This window comes from Scyliorhinus canicula, chromosome 21 (assembly GCF_902713615.1).
Source record: "Scyliorhinus canicula chromosome 21, sScyCan1.1, whole genome shotgun sequence".
In the NCBI taxonomy this organism is placed as follows: Eukaryota; Metazoa; Chordata; class Chondrichthyes; order Carcharhiniformes; family Scyliorhinidae; genus Scyliorhinus; species Scyliorhinus canicula.
The window spans coordinates 21,681,136-21,704,104 of NC_052166.1; the positions used below are offsets into that span (position 1 = coordinate 21,681,136).

Below are 22,969 nucleotides of genomic sequence, written 5' to 3' on the forward strand. Positions count from 1 at the left end.
AATGACCGATTTATGCCTGTTACCTAGCCAATCTTCTATCCATGCCAATATGTTAACCCCTACATCATGAACTTTTATTTTCTGCAGCAACCTTTGATGGGGAACCTTATCAAATGCCTTCTGGAAATCTAAGGGCAGTACATCCACAGCACATGTGACTCCTTCAAAGAACTTCAATAAATCGATTAAACATGATTTTCCTTTCAAGAAACCTTTGTCTAAATGCCTTGTCTACAGCTTCCAACATTTTCCCTGTAAATTTGAGCTATTGCTGCTCATTATTCCCATTTACACCTATTGATCCACCTTTAGTTACATGTCCAATTACAATTCCTTTTTACCATTTAGCCTCTGCATTACAGAACTTCCCTTTCATTCTTTCTTTCTCTTCCCCATCCCCACATTTAAAAACCTATTTCTTTCCTAACATTTTCCAGCTCTTAACTGGAACGACCTAAATGTTACTTTAATCCCCTTCCACAAATTTCTAATAATATACAGTACTTATCTAAATTTGGTAAGTACAAATGAGTAAATGTGAATAGATGTATTTTTGTAGGTGGAATAAAGAGGTTACATCTGCTTTAGAAAAAGTCTTAATTGGCTGGAAAAACAAAGGGATCCAGAGGTGCACATTCATAACTTGCATTGTTACATTAAGTGATCAAGCAGCCATAAAATTGTAAACAGCACCAGTGTTCATCTCTCGAGGGACAGAATTGAGAAAGTGAGTTGTAAATTTGTATGGAATCTTACTTAGATTACTCTTAGAATATTGCGAGCAGTTCTGGACTCCATATTATAAAAGATTTACAATGATGACACCAGGAAAAACTGAATATACTGAGACTATTTTCTCCAGTAAAGACTAAAACTAGGAGCCATGAAAATAAGCTAGTCAACAAATAGGGAGTTCAGGCAGCCCGTTTTCAAGCATTTAGTTAAAATGCAGAACTTGCTACTGAAGCTTTGACAAGGCATTTAGACACAAGATTTCTTGAAAGGAAAATCATGTAACAGTTGAGGTGAATAGCACAGATGTATTTAAGATGAAGATAGATAAATATGTCCTGTACCAGGCTTCAAGTACAAGTACTTCATGGAATGTCCTGCCTCATGTGACCAAAGATCTGTGGGTCAAGAATCCGCCTGTTCAGTCTTTTCATGGGGTCAGTGCGGACCTGTTGGGTCGAATGGCCTCCTGCACTGGAGGGATTCTATCTGAAGAATTGTGGAGGAACCTTGCACCCCGGAATGGACGTCATCCTCAAAGTGAGGGATAGCCAATGATGGCTATTTAGTTAAGTCTGCACGGGCAGCACGGTAGCATGGTGGTTAGCATAAATGCTTCACAGCTCCAGGGTCCCAGGTTCGATTCCCGGCTGGGTCACTGTCTGTGTGGAGTCTGCACGTCCTCCCCGTGTGTGCGTGGGTTTCCTCCGGGTGCTCCGGTTTCCTCCCACAGTCCAAAGATGTGCGGGTTAGGTGGATTGGCCATGCTAAATTGCCCGTAGTGTCCTAAAAAGTAAGGTTAAGGGGGGGGGTTGTTGGGTTACGGGTATAGGGTGGATACGTGGGTTTGAGTAGGGTGATCATTGCTCGCCACAACATCGAGGGCCGAAGGGCCTGTTCTGTGCTGTACTATGTTCTATGAAACTAGGTTTTAAAATCTGAACAAAACAAATTACATAGGTTTGAGTGGCAAGTTGGCTTGCGTAGATTGGGAAACTAGATTCAAAGATATGTATAGAATCGACACTGCGGAAAGAGCTCCCTACCTCAGCCCACTCCCTCACCCTATTCCCACAACACCATCTTTGGACACTAAAGGTGCAATTTAGCATAGCCAATCCACCTAACCTGCACAGCTTTGGACTGTGGGAGGAGACTCACGCAGTCAGGGAAAGAACCTGCAGACTCTACGCAGTTGCCTGAGGCCGGAATTGAACCCAGGTCCCTGGCACTGTGTCACCGTGCTGCCCATAAGTCATGGTAAACATTTCAAGAATTAATTCATAATTTACAATAAATATATATTCTCTTAAGGAATAAAAACAATGGGAAAAGTGGTTAACAAAATAAGTTAAAGATGGTATTAGAACGGCGAAAAACATAAAATGTTGCCAAAAAATGCAGTTTTGAAGACTAGGAGAATTTTTGAATTCAGTAACATAGGACCTGGTGTAATGAAAGATAAGGTTTAATTAGGTAATTCTGGTAGTAAAAGCAAATTACACAAACACTTGCTGGCATAAATATGGTATTTAACATCTCTTGCAGTCCAGCATAGATGTAATTTTACTGAGATGACACCATAGATGGCTACCACTTATTTATCTCACAATTCAGTGTGGCAAACAATCCAATTCTTATTAACGCACATAATTTTTTGGATACAGTTGGAAGAGTTTGCCCGCTTGTATTGGTTCAAAGCCATACTTTTCAAGGTTGTTCAGGTCAAAGTTCCCTTCCTGAAAATCTTTCTCTATTTGTGGAGCAACTGTTTCTGTGAAGAGTTTCTTGGCTGTCAGGGGTTGCTCTGTTCCTCTTGGTGCTTTGTAGGACACATAAGGTTTCAGTTTAAACCCTTCCAAATTGGGGACTATGAACTCGGGCACCATGGTCCTGATCTTTAGAAACTTGCCGCTGGAAGTAATAATCCCTGCTGGTTTGGCTCCCCGTGATCTATAGAAACTGCGGGGTCCACGCTTGCTTGTGAGTTCTGCTGTCCGATCAGCTCCACGCACCAAACCCCGAGCTAGAGTTGATAGTAATCCCATGGTTGATTACACCTAACAAAGATAGATAAAAGGAATAATGGTCGATCTGAACAGCTAGAAGAGCTAAAATAGTGTTTTCAAACTTTTTTTTGAGTGACCCGCGTTTACAGAATGGCCGACAATTGCGACCCATGCCACATTCACAAAAGATTCTCCATAATTACTGTTAAAAAGTTACAGTCATTGTTTGCACTTCTGTATTATTGAATGTAAATTTGGAAATTGAGATGCTGTTTCACCGTAAACGACAGTTCCTCCCTGACACATTGCTAAAGGGTGCTACTCAGGATTATTTGATTATTTTACTTCTTCACGCCCATTGTTAGCATTTGAAAATTGGGTGCAATTCTGGAAAGATTAACAGGCTCAATATTACACAGTTTAACAATGCGTTCAAAACCTAACAAGGCCTCGGATGGGAAATTACACTCAAAACTTGAACTTCAGAAACAAGAGCCCTAACTGTTGACGAAAAACACGGTCAGACAGAAAGTCACTGGACGCCTGTCAGTACCGTTTCCCAGGTATCTATGTAACAGACTGAAAGCATGCTCACAAAAAAAAATGCTGGGCACAACTCAGCTGACCAATATGCAAAACGTGCAGATGCATTCCATTCCATACACCTGCAGCATTTACCGGCTCCTGTATACATGTGTAGTTTAGTTCCTAGCTAATGTCATCTTTGGCGAACAATTGAAGCCCCGATAAAGGTAGATGCAAAAGCCCTTGCTGTAGAGGAACCGATTTAGTTGATGGAGTCCATGTAGCCACATGGCAGAAACTGATGCTTGGGGTGAGTACCTGGGAAGAGGGGGTGGATACGTGATAAAAAAAGAAGCGTCCTTGAAAGAGAAGAGCCCAGTGTGGAGAGACAATTCGGAAGTGGAAGGCGTGGACATTGGGGCTTGTAGGGCTAGGGGGGGCCAAGTGGCCAGCTTAACTGAGAATGATAAAAGACACATGGGGTTTGTTTGTGACACACTGAACTCACAAAATAATACAGATCCTGATGCTGAACACAGTAGCGGAGAATTTTACAGGTCTCTGACTTGACTGTAAACTGCCCAGCTATATTCTGGCCCAGAGAGGCAAGGAAGTCCATGGCACCAGCTTCTACATCAGCCTCACGCGGTCATACATTGTACTGCAGTGAGAATTTACCTCGAGAGAAAATGGTAAACATGAACAGGTGATATTTGGGGATCATGTTCGTGACCTTTTGACGACCCATTCTACGCCATCCGATGAACCATCCACAGGTCGCGACCCCCACTTTGAAAATCTGAGCTAAAGGCACAACCTTCACAAAGATCTACAAATGTAGCTGTTTCGTTACTAATTCAGAAAAAGGAGATTAAGTGGGGGAAAGATTTCCAAAAGCAACTTGATACATTTCAACAAAGTTACTCAAACTAACCTCAAGATAATCAACAAAACACAACTACCACAGTTTTGAATGTTTGGTGACAGCATTTTGAAGGAATTCAGCACAATATTGGAACAAAAAATCCAGTCCCATATTGTGATTGAAAAAAAATCCGATTATATATTGCAGAATAAATCTCCTCAGACCTCTGGAGTAGTTTTATTTCTGCATCATTTATCACTCCACTACCATTCCCTCACCTCCACCCTTCCCTCATTGCCTGTTCCAAGTGACTCATGTTTGACTTGATGCAATGAGACATAATGGGCTCTGGCATCAATGTTGAGTTGAAGGCCTCACACTCCTGATTGTATCCCATTTAGCCGCAACTTTTGATGGGTCTGCCTGCTGCTGTAACAGGACATATCCCGGGATGGTGATGGACGTTTGGGATGTTTACCCAAAGGAATGAATATGAGAATATGATCTGTGGAATTCCCTGCCGAGTGAAGCGGTTACCTCTACATCATTAAATGTTTTTAAGGCAAAGGTAGATAGATTTAAGGCAAAGGTAAAAGAATAAAAGGTTACGGTGAGCGGGCGGTAAGTGGAGCCGAGTCCAGAAAAAGATCAGCCATGATATTATTGAATGGTGGAGCAGACTCGAATGGCCAGGTGACCTACTCCTGCTCTTATTCCATCAGGCTGTTTGATTAACAGTGACATTTCTCTGAATTTTGTACAAAGGAACAGGAGTAGGTCATTCAGCCCCTTGAGCCTGTTCCATCATTCAACTAGATCATGCTTGATCATCTATCTTAATGCCACTTTCCCGTGCTATCCTCATATTCCCTGATGTTATTAGTCTCCAGAAACATATTCATTTCTATCTTGAACTTGCACAATGACGAAGCCTCCACAGCTCCCCCAGGGTAGAGAATTCCAAAGATTCATGACCCTCAGTGATGATATTTCTCCTCATCTCAGTCCTAAGTGACTTGACCCTTCTTCTGAGACTGTCCCCTGGTTCTAGACACCTCAACCAGGGGAAACTGCCTTTCTGCACCTAATCTGTCCAAACCCTGAAGAAGTTTCTAAGTTTCAATGAGATCACCTCTCATTCTTCAAACCTTTTGAGAATATAGGCCCGGTCTCCTCAATCCCTCTTCAGGAACCTATCGCGACTTTTAGTCTAGTGAACCTCCATTGCACTTCCTCTATAAGTATATTGATAAGGAGACCAAAACTTACACAATACTCAAGGTAGTTTAACCAAGGCTCTGTGCAATTGAAGCAAACCACCTTTAATCCTACTCAAATCCTTTTGTGATATCAAACAAGCTCCTACCATTTAAGAAATGTGGTAGATTCCTTAAATTCTACCACATTTAAGATTCCACCTATCAAAATGAATAACCCCACACATATCCAGAATATATTCCATCTGCCACGCACTAAACTTGACAAATGTTGAAGTATCTTGCATCCTCCTCACAATTCATATTTCCACCTAGCTTTGTGTTATTCGCAAATTTGGAAATATTATATTTGGTCCCCACATCAAAATCATTGATGTGGACTGTGAACAGCGGGGGACCAAGTACTGATCTTTGTGGTACCCTTCTAGTCAATCTGAGAATGACCCATTTATTCCTATTCTCTGTCCGTTAACCAATCCTGAATCTATGCCAGAATATTGCTGCCTATGCTATGTGCTCTAATTTTATTTGCTAACTTCCCGTGAGGGACCTTACCCAAAGTCTGAAAATCCAAATACACCACATGCACTGATCCCCTTTTCTGCCAGTAATATCCTCAAAAACTCCAACAGGTTTGTCAAACATGATCTCATAGAGTCCCAGTGCAGAAGGAGGCCATTTGGCCCATCAAGTCTGCACTGACCCTTCGAATGAGTACTCTACCCATTTAAGAGTGTCCACTCCACCCTATAATCCCATAACCTAACCTGCATATCCCTGGACATTAAAGGGCATTTTAGCATGACCAATCCACCTACCCCGCACATCTTTGAACTTTCATAAATCCATGCTGACTCTCCCAATGATCATTATTTTTCAAGTATCCAGTTGTCACATTCTTTATAATATTCTGCTACTTTCACTATTGCAGTGGGGCATGTTCCCACAAAACCTCACAAGCAATTCAATGGGACGAAGTTAGATTCCAATAAAGTGAGGGTAGGATTGATTTGTGCAGTTACTGTACAGCAAATTGTGATACAGTATAAATGACAGGCAGGGGAGCAACATGAGACATATTGAAAATTTAAAAAAAGAGACATTTGAAAAAAGAAATTACCTCAAAACTGGCAGACAAAATTGGTGAACATTTCAAAATTGAACAAAGCCATATCGCAGTTCTGGAATGAGAAATTCGGACATTTCCAGGTTAATCTCTCTATTCAGGCTGCACTTCAGCTACAACCATTCAAGGCACTGGTTCTCATTTTTTAAAGCACCTTTCTAATGGGTGAGAAGGACCAATGGAAGGAGTGTGGCACGGTGGCAGAATGGCTAGCAGTGCTGCCTCACAGTGCCAAGGACCCAGGTTCTATTCTGGCTTTGGGTGACCTTCTATGTGGAGTTGCACTTTCTCCCCATGTCTGTTTGGGTTTCCTGCAGGTGCTGCGGTTTCCTCCGACAGTCCAAAGATGTGCAGGTTAGGTGAAATTGCCATGATCAATATGCGGGGTTACGCGGATAGGGCGGGGGAGTGGGCCTCAGCGGATGTACTCTTTCGGATGGTCGATGCAGACTTGATGGGCTGAATGTCCTCCTTCTGCACTGTATGGATTCTTCTATGGAATCTGCTTGCACGGTGGTTAGCATTGTTGCTTCACAGCGTCAGGGACCTGTGTTCGATTCCCGGCTTCCATCACTGTCTGTGCTGAACGTGCACATTCTCCCCGTGTCTGCGTGGGTGTCCTCGAGGTGCTCCGGAATCCTCCCACAAGTCTCGAAAGACATGCTTGTTAGGTGAATTGGATATTCTGAATACTCCCTCAGTGTACCCGAACAGGCGACTAGGGGATTATCACAGCAACTTCATCGCAGTGTTAATGTAAGTGTACTTGTGACACTAATAAAGATTATTATTATTGCAGAGTCTTCGACCCCATCTCCCCGTTAAAACACGTTGAGGTCTCTGATCTGTTATTGCTGCTGCCTCCTCGGGGGCAAAGAAAAGATATATCGGCAACCGATTGCCTGCGATGTACAAAGGCTTAATGCTGGTCAGAGAATATACTAACAAGGTAATCACGAAAGGTGGGACTTTGTCTTGATGTCAAGCTAACAGTGTACCTGAACAGGCGCCAAAGTGTGGCGACTAGGGGATTTTCACAGTACCTTCATTGCAGTGTTAATGTAAGTCTACTTGTGACACTAATAAAGGTCATTATTATTATTGCAGGGACTTCGATCCATGAGCCCGTTGAAACATGTTTCTCTCTTCCTCCTTTCTTAAACAGTGGAGCTACATTTTCAATCAAACTATTGTAGGATTATTTGGGCTGCTTATACCTTGTGTGCTTGAACAAAGAAAAGTACAGTACAGGAACAGGCCCTTCAGCCCTCCAAGCCTGTGCCGACCATGCTGCCCGTCTAAACTAAAATCTTCTACACTTCCTGGGTCCGTATCCCTCTATTCCCATCCTATTCATGTATTTGTCAAGATGCCCCTTAAATGTCACTATCGTCCCTGCGTCCACCACCTACTCCAGCAGCGAGTTCCAGGCACCCACTATCCTCTGTGTAAAAAAAAACTTGCCTCGTACATCTCCTCTAAACCTTGCCCCTCGCACCTTAATCCTATGGCAACCAGTAATTGACCCCTCTACCCTGGGAAAAAGCCTCTGACTATCCACTCTGTCTCTGAATTTTGTAGACCTCTATCTGGTTGCCCCTCAACCTCCGTCGTTCCAGTGAGAACAAACCAAATTTATTCAACCGCTCCTCGTAGCTAATACCTTCCATATCAGGCAACATCCTGGTAAATCTCTTCTGCACCCTCTCTAAAGCCTCCACATCCTTCTGGTAGTGTGGCGACCAGAATTGAACACTATACTCCCAAGTGTGGCCTGACTAAGGTTCTATACAGCTGCAACATGACTTGCCAATTCTTATACTCAATGCCCCGGCCAATGAAGGCAAGCATGCCGTATGACTTCTTGACTACCTTCTCCACTTGTGTTGCCCCTTTCAGTGACCTGTGGACCTGTACACCTAGATCTCTCTGACTGTCAATACTCTTGAGGGTTCTACCATTCACTGTATATTCCCTACCTGCATTAGACCTTCCAAAATGCATTACCTCACAATTATCCAGATTAAACTCCATCTGTCATCTCTCCGCCCAAGTCTCCAAACAATCTAAATCCTGCTGTATCCTCTGACCATCCTCATCGCTATCTGCAATTCCACCAACCTTTGTGTCATCTGCAAACTTAATCAGACTAGTTACATTTTCCTCCAAATCATTTATATATACTACGAACAGCAAAGGTCCCAGCGCAACACCACTAGTCACAGCCCTCCAATCAGAAAAGCACCCTTCCATTGCTACTCTCTGCTTTCTATGACCAAGCCAGTTCTATATCCATCTTGCCAGCTCACCCCTGATCCCGTGTGACTTCACCTTTTGTACCAGTCTGCCATGAGGAACCTTACTGAAGTCCATATAGACAACATCCACTGCCCTACCTGCATCAATCATTTTTGTGACCTCTTCAAAAAATTCTTATCAAGTTGGTGAGACACGACTTCCCCATCACAAAACCGTGCTCCCTCTCGCTAATACAAAAATCTGTAAGAAGTCTTACAACACCAGGTTAAAGTCCAACATGGCATTAACCCCAGGAAGGAGCAGTGCTCCGAAAGCTAGTATTTGAAACAAACCTGTTGGACTTTAACCTGGTATTGTAAGACTTCTTACTGTGCTCACCCCAGTCCAATGCCGGCATCTCCACATCACAAATATCTGTGGTGGTCCATTTGCCTTTTTTCTCCTTATTAGACCTTTTCGTAGCAGAGAGTCATTCCAGAGACAGCTCAGAATCAACTACATTGCTGTGATTCGGGGGTCATATCAAGGCCTGGTCGGATAAGTTCAGCCGACCCAGGTCTCTAAAGGACCCAGGAGTTTAATGTACATCGTTACTCACCCGAGCTGTCCTATTCTCGGTTTGTTTAACTGAGTTTACATTCCCGAGACGAATTTGAACTCCTGGTTCACTGTCTCTCCCCTCCCCTCAATATGCTGGCGAATGGGGGCAGGCCGTCACCCGGGGCAACAGGCTCCTCTTCAAACACCATCATCCTGACTAACCCCGGGGAACCTTTGTAGCGCCTGCCACACCCCCAGTGCTCACTGCACCGATCCCCGTTTCTCTTTCTCACCTTCCGTCGCTCTCGCCTCCAGCTGCCCCCGCCGTCGCTCTCCCGCCGCGCAGCAAGCCGCGCCACCATTGGCGGGCGCCCATGTCCAATCACCGACGTCCGTACTGCGGCGAGTGTGGATTCCGGCCAATCAGGAGGCGGCGGGCCTGCGCCTGCGCAGCGCAGCACAACAACAGGCTGTGTTGGGTCAGAGTCCGGCAGGAGGGCGGCGGTAGTCAACCGGGGGAGGGTGTGGGGACGGGGGCCAAACCCAGCGGCCATGGAGACCGGGCCGCCAGACCCAGAGATGATGCTCGACCCAGGTATTCAATCTTTTAAAAAAATAAATTTAGAGTACCCAACTCATTTTTTCCAATTAAGGTGCAACTTAGCGTGGCCAATCCAGCTACCCTGCACATCTTTGGGTTGTGGGGTGAAACCCACACAGACACGGGGAGAATGTGCAAACTCCACATGGACAGTGACCCAGAGCCGGGATCGAACCTGAGACCTCCGCACCGTGAGACTGCAGTGCTACCACTGCCCAACCGTGCTGCCCCCAGGTATTCAATCATGTCCGCTTTTTCCAAATGGTAGCTCAGCCTGACAGCGGGAATCGTGCAAACCGGTAAAAAGGAACTGTACCCTCAGACCTGGGGTCCAACTCTTCTACCCCCCCCCCCCCTAAATACCCAGGGTGCAACTCTCTCCCACCCCTGCCTCCCCTTCACAGACCTGGGATACAACTCTCACCACCCCACACAGGCCTGGGATAAATCCCCCTCAGACCATGGGTACAACTGTCTTTCCCACCCCCCTGGCACTAACCTGGGGTACAATTCCCCAGATGGGTACAACCCCTCTCACCCCCCCCCCCTCCCCCTGGCCATGGTACAACGCGCCCCCCTTCTCAGGCCTGGGGTAAAAAAACTCCCCTTCAGATTCCTGTACCAGCCTTCCCAAACAGGTGCCGGAATGTGGCGACTAGGGGCTTTTCACAGTAACTTCATTTGAAGCCTACTTGTGACAATAAGCGATTTTCATTTTTTCATTTTCAGGGCTAATCCCCCCCCCCCCCCCCCAAGATTTTGACATATGCCACTCCACCGGGGAATCATTCCCCGCAGTCAGGTATAAACCTCTGCACTCTTGTGTTGACTCCTACACCTGCGTGTTTTGTGATGCAAGGCCAGGATTTACTGCACATTTAAATCGAACCATTTGGCTGCTTGCTTGAACTGCTCTAATCCTCTTGCTGTAGTTGCACCCACAGTGCTGTTAAGATTTGTGTAATCTCTAATTTTGACCCAGTGGCAATGAAGAAACGATAATATATTTCCACACAGGATGGTGTGACTTGGGAAATGTGCAGGTGGTGGTGTCCCCATGCGCCTGTTGCCCTTGTTCGAGGTGGTAGAGGTTGTGCATTTAGAAGGTGTTGAAGAAGCCTTGGTGGATTGTTGCAATGCATCTTGGAAATGGTGCACACAGTGATGTGTTAGATGCCAAGCCAATCAATCGGGCTGCTTTGTCCTGGACGGTATTGAACTTGTGTTGTTGAAGGCATGCTCGACCAGAAATTGTAGTGTTCCATCAAATTTCTGAGTTATGCCTTGTAGATGGTGGACAAGCTTTGGGGAGCAGGGAGGTGAGTTACATGCTGCAGAATTTCAAACCTTTTTGCTCTTTTAGCCACAATTGTTACAAGACCTGTGAGGTTACTTGAAACCAACATATCTAAACTTATTAATTGGTGTCCATGTGAACAAGATTTCACTTTTTGTAACGTTTACTCAAATGCAACGTAAAATAAACATGAATGAACAGGAAAATAATATTTCAAATAAAAAGGTAAATTTCACTTTGAATTATCGACACTACAAATAAATGTATGACACAACCACTTGCTTTTCACTTCAGCATGTATGGCATTACGTCGCTACACAGTTCCACAACATGATGGCCTTTATTCCTGCAGGGTATGTCTTGTGACCCAGTTGACCGCAGCTTTCACCTCTGTTATCAGAAAGGCACACTTCTATGAACTCTCTCTTTCGTGGGTCACAGCATTCCTGATGGTGCAGCTCTCCAGAATTTCTTTCCAATTGGCCAACCAACAACACACTATTTTATGGTTTGACCACTTTTGATAAAACACCTCGCTGTTTCGCTTCTCTGATGTATTTACGCAACCTTCCAAATTTTAGACCTTTTTGTAAGCCTGTTCACAGTGCGTCCAAGAGCTCCTGTACCTGTGTGCTGATCGCCTTCTGTCTCTGCTTCATGTGTGGCCATACCTGTCTTCTCTTCCGGCTCATACTGATTCTGGATTAAGGGTTGGCAGGTCACATGGGTTAGTATTTCTTATTCAAGAAATTTACAGTTAATCCATTGTAATTAATGCAAAATCTTAAAAGCCATTTTCATAAAAACAATAACTGATTTCACATTTAAAAAAACGTACACGTTTTTCTGACGTACCACTTCCGAGTCACGGATTGTCACATAGTTTTTATGTGGGTCATCCAATTAAGATTCTGGTCAATGGTCGCAGGATGTTGATGCTGAAGGTTTCAGCGATAGTCATTCCATTGAATATCGCAATGGGATTCTTTCCTTTGAGGTGGTTATTGCCCAGCACTTGTGTTGATTGAATGTTACTTATTGGCCAAGCCTGAATGCTGTACAATAAGGATCAAAGTAAGATTTTATTTCATGAGTTTCTCACAAGGGCTACTCATTGATTTTCAGGGTTGCTTTATTCATTTTCACGAACTCCTTTTATTAGGTGATGCAGTCACGCAGTAACATTACCTTCTGTATTTGTGTTAAATATTTTCAGAACTTCCTTTAGCTAGATAAGATAGCACAAAAACCAAATGGAAAGACTCAACAATATGTTGCAGTTCAATTAGCTCATCCAATCTCGATCCAAGGATTAATCAGATCAAGATGGTATGCTAACAGTGTGTCAGTGCTATATTAAAGAATTAATTTGCAAAGTAACGCCTTTGTTTGGCAACACAACACATGACTTGTGCAATAATGGTTTCAAACCCAGAGCAGAGAAAACATATGGAAGTGGGTATCAGCTGTTTTAATTGAAATAAATATTCCATTACATCCAAAAGTAACAAATGTTCATCTATAGTGTCTATGTAATTATTAAATCCTTCTGAAATGTCTTTATTCATTGCCTAAATACAATTCCCAATTTGCACTAATAAATTACGATCAGATTCATCTAAAGTTTTTATAATGAAACAAAACAGGCAGGCCTAGGGACTTTAAGTTAGTTAGTAAAAGTATTTTACTCGAAGTCCAAATGAATTTGCATGGTTCTCTTTCATGCCTGATTGTCAATTGCCTCCCTAACCCAGTTTCTACTCCACCCACTATCACAAAATTAGCAATGTTCATAGAATTTACAGTGCAGAAGGAGGCCATTCGGCCCATCGAGTCTGCACCGGCTCCTGGAAAGAGCACCCTACCCAAGGTTAACACCTCCACCCTATCCCCATAACCCAGTAACTCCACCCAACACTAAGGGCAATTTTGGACACTAAGGGCAATTTATCATGTCCAATCCACCTAACTTGCACATCTTTGGACTGTGGGAGGAAACCGGAGCACCCGGAGGAAACCCATGCACACACGGGGAGGATGTGCAGACTCTGCACAGACAGTGACCCAAGCCGGAATCAAACCTGGGACCCTGGAGCTGTGAAGCGATTGTGCTATCCACAATGCTACCATGCTGCCTCTGTGACCGACCTCTGCTGGCTGATACCCTTATTTTCGGCAAGGGATTCTTTTGGATCTGCAGTCTGAATGGGGAAGGTGCCCCCAAAGTGATGTTAGGTAGAGAGTTCCAGGCTTTGGACCCAGCCATAGAATCATTCAAATTTACAGTGCAGAAGGAGGCCATTCAGACCATCGTATCTACACAGGCCCTTGGAAAGAGCACCCTACTTAAGCCCATGGTGATTATGCAGTGATTTGAAGGGGAATTTGCAGGCGGTGATGATCCCTTCTGGGTTGTGAGTTTGGGAGCTTGAAGGAACTCTGGCAAGCAGCTGCAGAGATGTTATAATTGGTACATACTGCAGTCACTGTACGCCAGTGATGGAGGGAGTGAAATGCATAAGATGGTGTACTGCATCCTGGATGGCATTAAGATCTCCATGGAGGCTGTCAACTTTTAAAAAGATATGAATTTCCCAGTGACTGACTCAGGGTTAAGATTTTTACTGTAACCAACAGACTAAAATTAACATAGCCCAAAAATTACCTAATGCTAAATTGCAAAAATGGTATTCCCGATTTACTTAACACAACAGAAAAACTCTGCAATGTATATTACACCATACTCTCCACAGAAATATGTCAATGTGTGTAAAGTCCAAAGCTCCTCCTAACCTTAACAGGGTGAATCTTCCAGTGTCCTTTTAAACAAATTCTTCTGCACTCACCTTTTGAGAAAAATCAAATAGACTTCTAGTAACAGAGTGCCCTATGGTGACTTTGTGGTCATTAACTCTTCACAATGCTTGTTTCCATGAACAGTGATTCCATCCACACCAGCACTCTGCTTAGTGAGTAACCCGAAAGCAGTCCTTTCTTTCCGTCTGGTATAGCACTATCTGTTGCAGGTCACCTTCCCCAAAACTCTCGATCTGACTGACTCAGAGTCTGGGCAGCAGTAAGGCCAGCTTATCTCCTCCTTCATATCCAGGACGTTTCCAGACTTTTCACTTTGAGTTTCTTTTTCCTTAACTAGTAGGTTACGTGGATTTGTTTCTGGACGTTCCACCTCCCTCTCCAGACCACTCTGTGTTATCTTAAATTGAAGGGGACAGTTTAAAATAAAACTGTCCTATAAAATCTAAACGTTTGTAACTGCTGTTGCAATATTATGATTTATTAAGCTTCTATGCTGAGCGTGCACTGCAACCAATAATTAAATCTGATGTGGGATCGCTTGCTGTTCAGGAGGCAACCGGATGCATATAGGTTCATTCTTATAACCAGTTTATATTGTGATATCATGGTTTTAATTGTAAATTCATCAATCAAATTAATCCCAACTTGGGTATTGCCCAAATAGACTGTGATCCATTGCCATGCTCTCGCTCCTATATGCGCCGCTGTTAAATAACCTGTTTTGTTCTGTGCCAGCCCTGTTACCATAGATGTAGATCAGACAGTGGCCACTCTAATCCTGACTCGCTGTTCCTTGTAGGGTATTCTAATTATTTTCCCATCACATTGTGGTATATTGTTTCCTTGGAGAACAATATTTGAGTTACATTTTCTTGTTCTACGCACTTGAGCTATGAATGTAACAGACAGAATCCTTGTAGATTCTGTCATTCTCAACTTGTGGCTGCAGCAAAGCCTGTTAATTGTGTAATACGAGGGTGCGATATTTACAGATCTGTCATTGGTGATGGATGCAGTATATAGATTTGTATTGCTTTAATTGCTAAAGTGTTGATGGTTTACATGAAATTATTGTTTGCTATCACAGTGGCACCAGGGTTCAAGCTGACTAATGACATAGTATGGTGAATGTCAAGGTGTAGCATTAGGATCTTCTCTGGATGATTCTGATCCTGCGGATCGGTTGCTTCAGATTGTAAGAATCCGTTTTTTCTCCCTAACTAGTCCGCCTCAGCACATGCTTAAAGAACCAAGTTCCTTACTCTGCAGCCCATCAATATCATTATTAGTTGGCTGTCTAGTTTTCCCATTTGTATGTATCAGAGAAGGTATGAGATTAAGAATGTTTCCGAGTGGGGACTTCTGATGGTGGCATGTGGGAGGAAGTCATGCAATAAGTGCCTCCTGCCAGGGTACTTGCTTTTTGGCCTTTTTTGTCTGGTTTCCTGGATGTTTTGCTGGACAAGTAGAGGAGTCCCAGTGTGGAAGCATGTCAAAAAAGATCTGGGTGGAAATTCTTCCACCAACTCGGAGGCTTCACATCGAGCTTCAGCAGGGAAGATGGCGGCTCCACTTCACTACTGTTGGAAAGGACCCAACGGAGTGTGGGTCATACCGGCTGATCTTGCTGCTTAATGTGGATGCAAGATACTGGCTATGTTATTGGTGGTAAGGCTGGAGCCCTGTCTCCCCGAGGTAATTGTGGAGGATCAGACAGGCTTTGTTAAAGGCCAGCAATTGTCAGCCAATATCAAGATGCTGTTTAATGTGGTTCTCTCTCTGTCTAAAATACCCGAGCCAGAGGTGATGGGGTGTCTTTAGATGCCAAGAAGTTATTCAAAGGGGTAGAGTGGAGGTACCTATTTGCAGTTCTGGAGAGATTTAGTCTTGTGCCAAAATTGATTTCATGGGTAGGGTTGTTATATGTGGTCCCCGTGGATCGTATTCGCACAATACCTTGAGTTTGGGGTACTTCAATTTGAAAAGGGGACGAGACAGGAGTGTTGATATCTCCGCTCTTATTTGCGTCATCGATTGAGCCCTTTGCCATAGAGTTGAGGGTTTTGGAAAGGGATAAAGAGGGAAGGGGTGAAGCACAGGGTGTCCCTATATGCTGACTATCTACTGCTTTATGTTATGGACTCGGTTCCCACTATGGGTGATATAATGGAGCTGTTGAGCTTAGGTTCATTTTCAGGCTACAAGCTGAATCTGGAAAAGAGTGAATATTTTGCGGTTAACCCCAAGGAAGGGAGCCAACTCAGGGATGTTGCTTTTTCACTTGGCCAGCTCCAACTTCCAGCATCTGGGAATCCGGATGGCCCATGATTGGGGCCCGGTTGCCAATTTGAGCCGTTGAGATTGAACGCACTGTTTGGGGAGTGGGAAGGGGAAGGGCTAGAGAGATTCGGGGACCTGTTTATAGAGGGATGGTTTGCCAGCTTGGAGGAATTGTCAACAAAGTTTGAACTGTGGGGGACAAATTTGTTCAGGACCTCCTGATAAGGAATTTTGCGCGGGTGGCCAAACATTGGCACTGTGGGTGTCTATTGGAAAGGATACCTTCGCTGGTGTCCAGTAGAGGCCCCAGCTCCCTCTCCCACTTCGCCTTCACTCCATCTGCCAGGTCCTACTCCTCAAGACACCATTCGCCCATAAATACCAGACGTGCGACCAAAACTAGGATGTGTTTTTTTTTCTCGAGGTAGAAGGCAGGTGTGATCGGTGTTCTGGGGCGGCCGGCCAATCACACGCATGTTCTTGTCTTGCCCCAAACTGGTAAGTGTTTGGGTCTCCTCCTTCAGCACCATGTCAGCGATTTTTGTGAATATCGAGCTGGAAACTTGTCCTTTGCTGGCCATTTTTGGGGTGTTGCACTTGCCAGGGCTGCAGACGGGAGTGAAGGCAGATGTCCTTGTCTTTGCCTTGCTGATTGTCCGGAAGTGAGTTTTGCTGGGGTAAAGGTCGTCTTCTCTGCCCAGTGCCTCAATATGGTTGGATGACCTAATGGAATTCTTGTACCTGGAGAAAGTAAAGTACGGCATCAGGAGGGTCGGTTGAAGGGTTCTACTGGAGATGACAGCCATTCAATACCTACTTTTAAGGAATTAGTCATTGTCAGCAGTTGGGGGAGTGGGTGGTGTTGGTTGTTTTTAATCTTGGTGCATGGGGTGGGTATGGTTGTTTGGGGTTTTTGTTATGTTGGTTTTGTATATCTACCATTGATAATGTGGGTTTTGTTGTAAAACTTATTGTAAAAATGGAAAACCTTTAATAAAAATATTAAATAAAAAGAATGTTTCCAAGTGGGAGAAAGGAGAACTTTGATCTGGATCATACTCCTGATCACAATAACGTATTCTACACCACTAATGTCATCGTTGTTGACCATCCCCTAAATTCGAATATTACATCTAATCGGGGTTAGACCATAAGACGTAGGAGTGGAAGTAAGGCCATTCGGCCCATCGAGTCCACTCCGCCATTCAATCATGGCTGATGGGCATTTCAACTCCACCTACCAGCATTCTCCCCGTAGCCCTTAATTCCTCGCAACATCAAGAATTTATCTATCTCTGCCTTGAAGCCATTTAGCGTCCCGGCCTCCACTGCACTCCGCGGCAATGAATTCCACAGGCCCACCACTCTCTGGCTGAAGAAATGTCTCCGCATTTCTGTTCTGAATTTACCCCCTCTAATTCTAAGGCTGTGCCCACGGATCTCGTCTCCTCGCCTAACGGAAACAGTTTATTTGCGTCCACCCTTTCTAAGCCATGTATTATCTTGTAAGTTTCTATTAGATCTCCCCTTAACCTTCTAAACTCCAATGAATACAATCCCAGGATCCTCAGCCGTTCCTCATATGTTAGACCCGCCATTCCAGGGATCATCCGTGTGAATCTCCGCTGGACATGCTCCAGTGCCAGTATGTCCTTCCTGAGATGTGGGGCCACAAAACTGGACACAGTACTCCAAATGGGGCCTAACCTGAGCCTTATAAAGGCTCAGTAGCACATCGCTGCTTTTATATTCCAACCCTCTTGAGATAAATTACAACATTGCATTCGCTTTCTTAATCACGGATTCAACCTGCATGTTTACCTTTAGGGAATCCTCGACTAGCACTCCCAGATCCCTTTGTACTTTGGCATTATGAATTTTCTCACCGTTTAGAAAGTAGTCTATGCTTGGATTCTTTTTTCCAAAGTGCAAGACCTCACATTTTCTGTCATGGGTCTTCAAGTGACTAACAGGCTGTTTCTCAACCCACAGCTCTTTGGGCTCATGGCACAGGATGTTTCAGGAGGATCTGGAGTAGAGGATTTGTTATAATGAAAAATTTCTTCAATAAAAATGTTTTAAAAAATTGTTCGCGCTAATCTCTGACTTCAGTAAGGACAGAGTTTTGAATGTGGGCCTTTTAAGAGATGGACTGCAGTTCAAAAAATGGGAAAGAAGCTGATGGAATATTCAAAACAGAAAAAAATATTGATCTGATAGGTAGTTGATGAATACTTTGCTCTGACTTTTACAACATTGGAGAAAGAAGGTAAGTACCAGAGATACGGGAAGATTAGTTAGATCAGTGAGTGTGAGGAGCTTGCGGGTATTAGTACAAACTGAAAAAGTGAAATGAATAAACTGATTGGGATTGAAGTCAAGTTTCCCAATCTTAAAACAGTTTCCACTCAAGTGTATTAAAAGGCACAGGTAAGTACATTGGGGATTTATACCTTTCAAAGCTCATTGGATTTGGTGATGGTATCACAGGAAAGGAGCATAGATTACAATATAATTCAAAAAAAATGAGAAAGAGACAAACCAAAGAAACTGCTGCCCAGTGAGTTTAAAAGTAGAAAAGTTGTTCGAATTTACTGATCAGTTAAACTGTTAAGTGAAAAAGAAAGATGTGCAGGGTTACAGGGAGAAAACGGGAGAATTGTATTAGGTGAATTCCCTTTTGGAAAGCCAGTGCATGCATGGTGACCATCTCCTCCACTGTAACAATTCTGTAATTTGCATTAAGAACATAGAACATAGAACAGTACAGCACAGAACAGGCCCTTCGGCCCTCAATGTTGTGCCGAGCCATGATCACCCGACTCAAACCCACGTATCCACCCTATACCCGTAACCCAACAACCCCCGCCCTTAACCTTACTTTTATTAGGACACTACGGGCAATTTAGCATGGCCAATCTACCTAACCCGCACATCTTTGGACTGTGGGAGGAAACCGGAGCACCCGGAGGAAACCCACGCACACACGGGGAGGACGTGCAGACTCCACACAGACAGTGACCCAGCCGGGAATCGAACCTGAGACCCTGGAGCTGTGAAGCATTTATGCTAACCACCATGCTTCCCTGCTGCCCCTTAATTAAAAATTTTTTTTTACAGTGCCCAATTTCTTTTCCAATTAAGGGGCAATTTAGCGTGGCCAATTCACCTAACCTGCACATCTTTAGGTTGTGGGGGTGAAACCCATGCAGACACGGGGAGAATGTGCAAACTTCATACAAGCAGTGACCCAGGACCGGGATCGAACCCGGGTTCTCAGTGCCGTAGGCAGCAGTGATAACCACTGCACCACCATGCTGCCCTGTAACTTGCATTAATATATTTGTTTCTTGCAGTTAGTCTGGTTCAGAATCTTTTTACCTAACCCTTTAGGAAAGCTGTGTATTGGGCTTCCCCAATGACTTAGCAACCTTACCCTTTGACTCTCTGAACGAACCACACTAAGTTAATTGAACGCAGTGTCCCTGGATCAGGGTTCCCATTCCACACAGCTGTGCAGTAACCCTTGCTAAAGTGCAGTTGGAGACATTAGAGAAGACGGGATTGGGATAATCTGTGATGCATCTGTCACATACCGCTGTCAAATTGCAAATGTCTGATAAAGGAAATGGAGGAAACTTAATGGTGGGGGAATCATGCCTCGGCAAGGAGTCTTCTTTCAGAAGCAAAGGCAGTGAGAAAATTAGCAGAAGAGGCGGCATGGCAGCACAGTGGTTAGGACTGTCGCTTCACAGCTCCAGGGTCCCAGGTTCTATTCCCGGTTTGGGTCACTGTCTGTACGTTATCCCCGTGTCTGTGTGGGTTACCTCCGGGTGCCCTGGTTTCCTCCCACAGTCTAAAGATGTGCAGGTTAGGTGGATTGGCCATGCTAAAATTGCCTTTAGTGGTTAGGTGGTGTTACTGGGTTATGGGGATAGGATGGAGGTGTGGGCTGAAGTGGGGTGCTCTTTCCAAGGACCGGTGCAGACTCGATGACCACCTCCTGCACTGTAAATTCTATGAAGAAGGAAACCTAGATACATTAAATGAAATTGAACATTATTCTGTCTGCATTATTGGTGAATGACATGCACTTTTGTGCCTTCTTTGTTGCACTCGGTACACAAATTTTAGTTTAGTGCTATTAGAGATTGTGTGCTGCCACTGTTACTGTTTTGTTGAGTGTATTCTTCCAAGTAATTTCAGCATGGAAATCCCCGAGAGTATAAATGTACTCTGGTCCCCAAACTCCCATTCATCTGTTTGTGAATGGAACCCACTGAATCCAAATCTGTATTCCAAAAAGGCTGCTGAATATATCAACAACTCGTCCGTCCCAGTTTGTCTGTAGTGATGTGTGTAAGTGGCAAATGTGAAAAGAAACAAAGAATAAATACTTAAAATTGCATTTCTTTCCCCCTTCTGTTCCTTCCATCTCATCATTTCTTCCAAAATTGTTCCAAGGCACTTGCCACTTCTGATATACTGTTGGACAGGTTGTACTTCAGCCGCTGCAATAACAATAGGAATACATATTGAGACTTGGTAGAGGTCGCACGTTGGGTGGCTCATGCAAGTCATTGGTTTTTGGATCTTTGTGCCTGGTCTCGGGAGTACTTTTGGATGAGCTGGTGTGGGAAGTCCCAAGGAATCAATGGAATATCGAAGTTCCAGAAGAAAGGTCAGGGAAGGAAGGGGCCGAGCGAAAGTCTGCCAGCGAATGCTGCTGTGAGTCCAACAGGAGGAAAGATGGCGGATGCTGGTTCGTCGTTACGATTGAAACTCTGAGCGAGGTGGTGTCGGGGGAGCTTGAAAGGCAGTTCGCCAAGCACTTCGAAGTGCTTCAGAGGGAGATAATGTCCTCGCTCAAAGAGTGGGATGAGGAGTCGCTTGCCCCTATAAAGGTTGCATTAATGAAGACGTCAGTTGTGGTGCGGGAGGAAATGAAAGGGTGGAGGAGGCATTGTTGCAACATAGCAACCAGTTCACCTGGATGGGTGAAAAGCTGTGGAGGGTGACGGATCAATAAAGGGCTAAGAGCCAAACTGGAGGACCTGGGTGACAGGTAGAGGAGACAGAATGTGAGGATTGTGGGCTTGCCCGAGGGAGTAGAGGGCCGGAAGTCGACCGAGTAATTTGCGGACAAGTTCGCCAAGTTGATGGGGGAGGGCGAAGAGCTCTCCCTCTATGAGCTGGAGAGGGCTCATTGGTCGCTCTGTCCAGAGCCTAGAATGAATGAACCACCAAGGGCGGTTAGTCTGCCTACACAGTTACCATGTGAAGGAGAGGGTTTTGACCTGGGCAAAGCAGATGGTGAAGTGGGAAGGGGTTGGTATACGTATATACCAAGATCTTGCGGCAGAGTTGGTGAGAAGGCAGGCGGCCTCTGGATGGGTGAAGACAGCAGTGTACAACAGTGGGGTGAGGTTCGAAGTGATCTACCCAGCGAAGCTGAGTGTGATTCACAATTTGAAGGACTTCTAATTTGAGACAGCGGAGGCGGCAGAGGTATTTGAAAAGTCTGAATGGCAGGGACTGAGCTTAGACTTGGGATTTGTGGGCTGGGAGCATTTTTTCTTGGATTTTTTAAAACGTGGGTTTTCATTTCTGTTTGGATGTAGCCTCCCCACTTTTTGTCTGTATAGCTGGGGGGGCTGGAGTTGGCTTTGGGTGGGAGTGTTGGGTGAAGGGGCTGGAGGGTTTCTGGGCTGGGCTTTGCGGGGGGGGGGGGGGGGTCTGAGTTGTTACGCGTGTGGGAGGGAGGGGCCTCTGGCAGGGGTCACTGCGCTAGCAAATGAAGGTTGGCTCGTGAACGGGAATGTGGTAGGTGGAGGGGCGAGGTGGTGGGGTTGATGGTAACAAAAGGATGGGGTGGGTCTGACCAGATGGGCAGGGCCTGGGGTAAGGGGGGTTGCAATTGCACTGATTGGCATTATGGGGGGGGGGGGGGGGGGGGAATTTTACACCCGAGGAATTGGGAGTGTTCGGTGTTCGTTCTTTTCCCCAGTGCACAAGCTGTTTTTGAGGACTGACTTTTTTGTGGTGGGGAAGGCGCTGTTGGCTGGAGTTGAGGCTGAGTATTCGGCAATTGTGATTTTGGATCATGCTTCACATTGGGTGGATGATTTTTTTTGAAATTTAGAATACCCAATTCACTTTTTTCTAATTAAGGCTGGTTTAGCACAGGGCTAAATCGCTGGCTTTGAAAGCAGACCAAGGCAGGCCAGCAGCACGGTTCAATTCCTGTACCAGCCTTCCCGAACAGGGGCCGGAATGTGGTGACTAGGGGCTTTTCACAGTAACTTCATTTGAAGCCTACTTGTGACAATAAGCTATTTTCATTTCATTTCATTTAGCGTGGTCAGTCCACCTACACTGCACATCTTTGGGTTGTGGGGGCGAAACCCACGCAAACATGGAGAGAATGTGCAAACTCCTCACAGACAGTGACCCGGGGCCAGGATCGAACCCGGGTCCTCGGCGCTGTGAGGCAGCAGTGCTGACCACTGTGACGTCATGCTGCTCGTCGATGGATGTGTTACTGGAGAACAGTTTAGCTCTGAAGCCAGGCTGGATGTGGGATTATTGGCAGACCGGTGTTTCTGTGATAAAACGGGGACGGTGATTGAGGAGTATGTTTGGGTTTAACTTTGCTGGGCAGGTCTGGCTGGAGGTTGTTTGGAGGCTCTGAAGCCAGTGGT

At 44.9% G+C, this 22,969-nt stretch overlaps 2 protein-coding genes across 5 annotated transcripts in view; one reads left to right on the top strand and one right to left on the bottom strand.

Annotated features, from left to right (window-relative positions):
* Positions 1-2,182: 2,182 nt before the first annotated feature.
* mrpl41 (mitochondrial ribosomal protein L41) lies at positions 2,183-9,657 on the bottom strand. 3 transcript variants are annotated; one of them, XM_038782366.1, is made up of 2 exons: positions 9,567-9,657; positions 2,183-2,792 (listed from the first exon to the last, which is right to left on the bottom strand). In XM_038782366.1, the coding sequence occupies exon 2, from the start codon at positions 2,778-2,780 to the stop codon at positions 2,373-2,375; it is 408 nt and encodes a 135-aa protein (XP_038638294.1). In that variant the 5' UTR covers positions 2,781-2,792; positions 9,567-9,657; the 3' UTR covers positions 2,183-2,372. The 3 variants fall into 3 exon arrangements, with proteins under 3 accessions (XP_038638294.1, XP_038638295.1, XP_038638296.1); XM_038782367.1 differs by lacking the exon at positions 9,567-9,657 and adding an exon at positions 9,332-9,547; XM_038782368.1 differs by lacking the exon at positions 9,567-9,657 and adding an exon at positions 6,469-6,529.
* A 92-nt stretch (positions 9,658-9,749) lies between these two features.
* pnpla7b (patatin-like phospholipase domain containing 7b) overlaps positions 9,750-22,969 on the top strand; it is a 371,155-nt gene continuing 357,935 nt past the window's right edge. For both annotated transcript variants that reach the window (XM_038782642.1, XM_038782643.1), the window contains exon 1: positions 9,750-9,868. In XM_038782642.1, the coding sequence (XP_038638570.1) occupies positions 9,826-9,868 (43 nt within the window). In that variant the 5' untranslated portion in view covers positions 9,750-9,825. The remainder of the gene's footprint in view (positions 9,869-22,969) is intronic.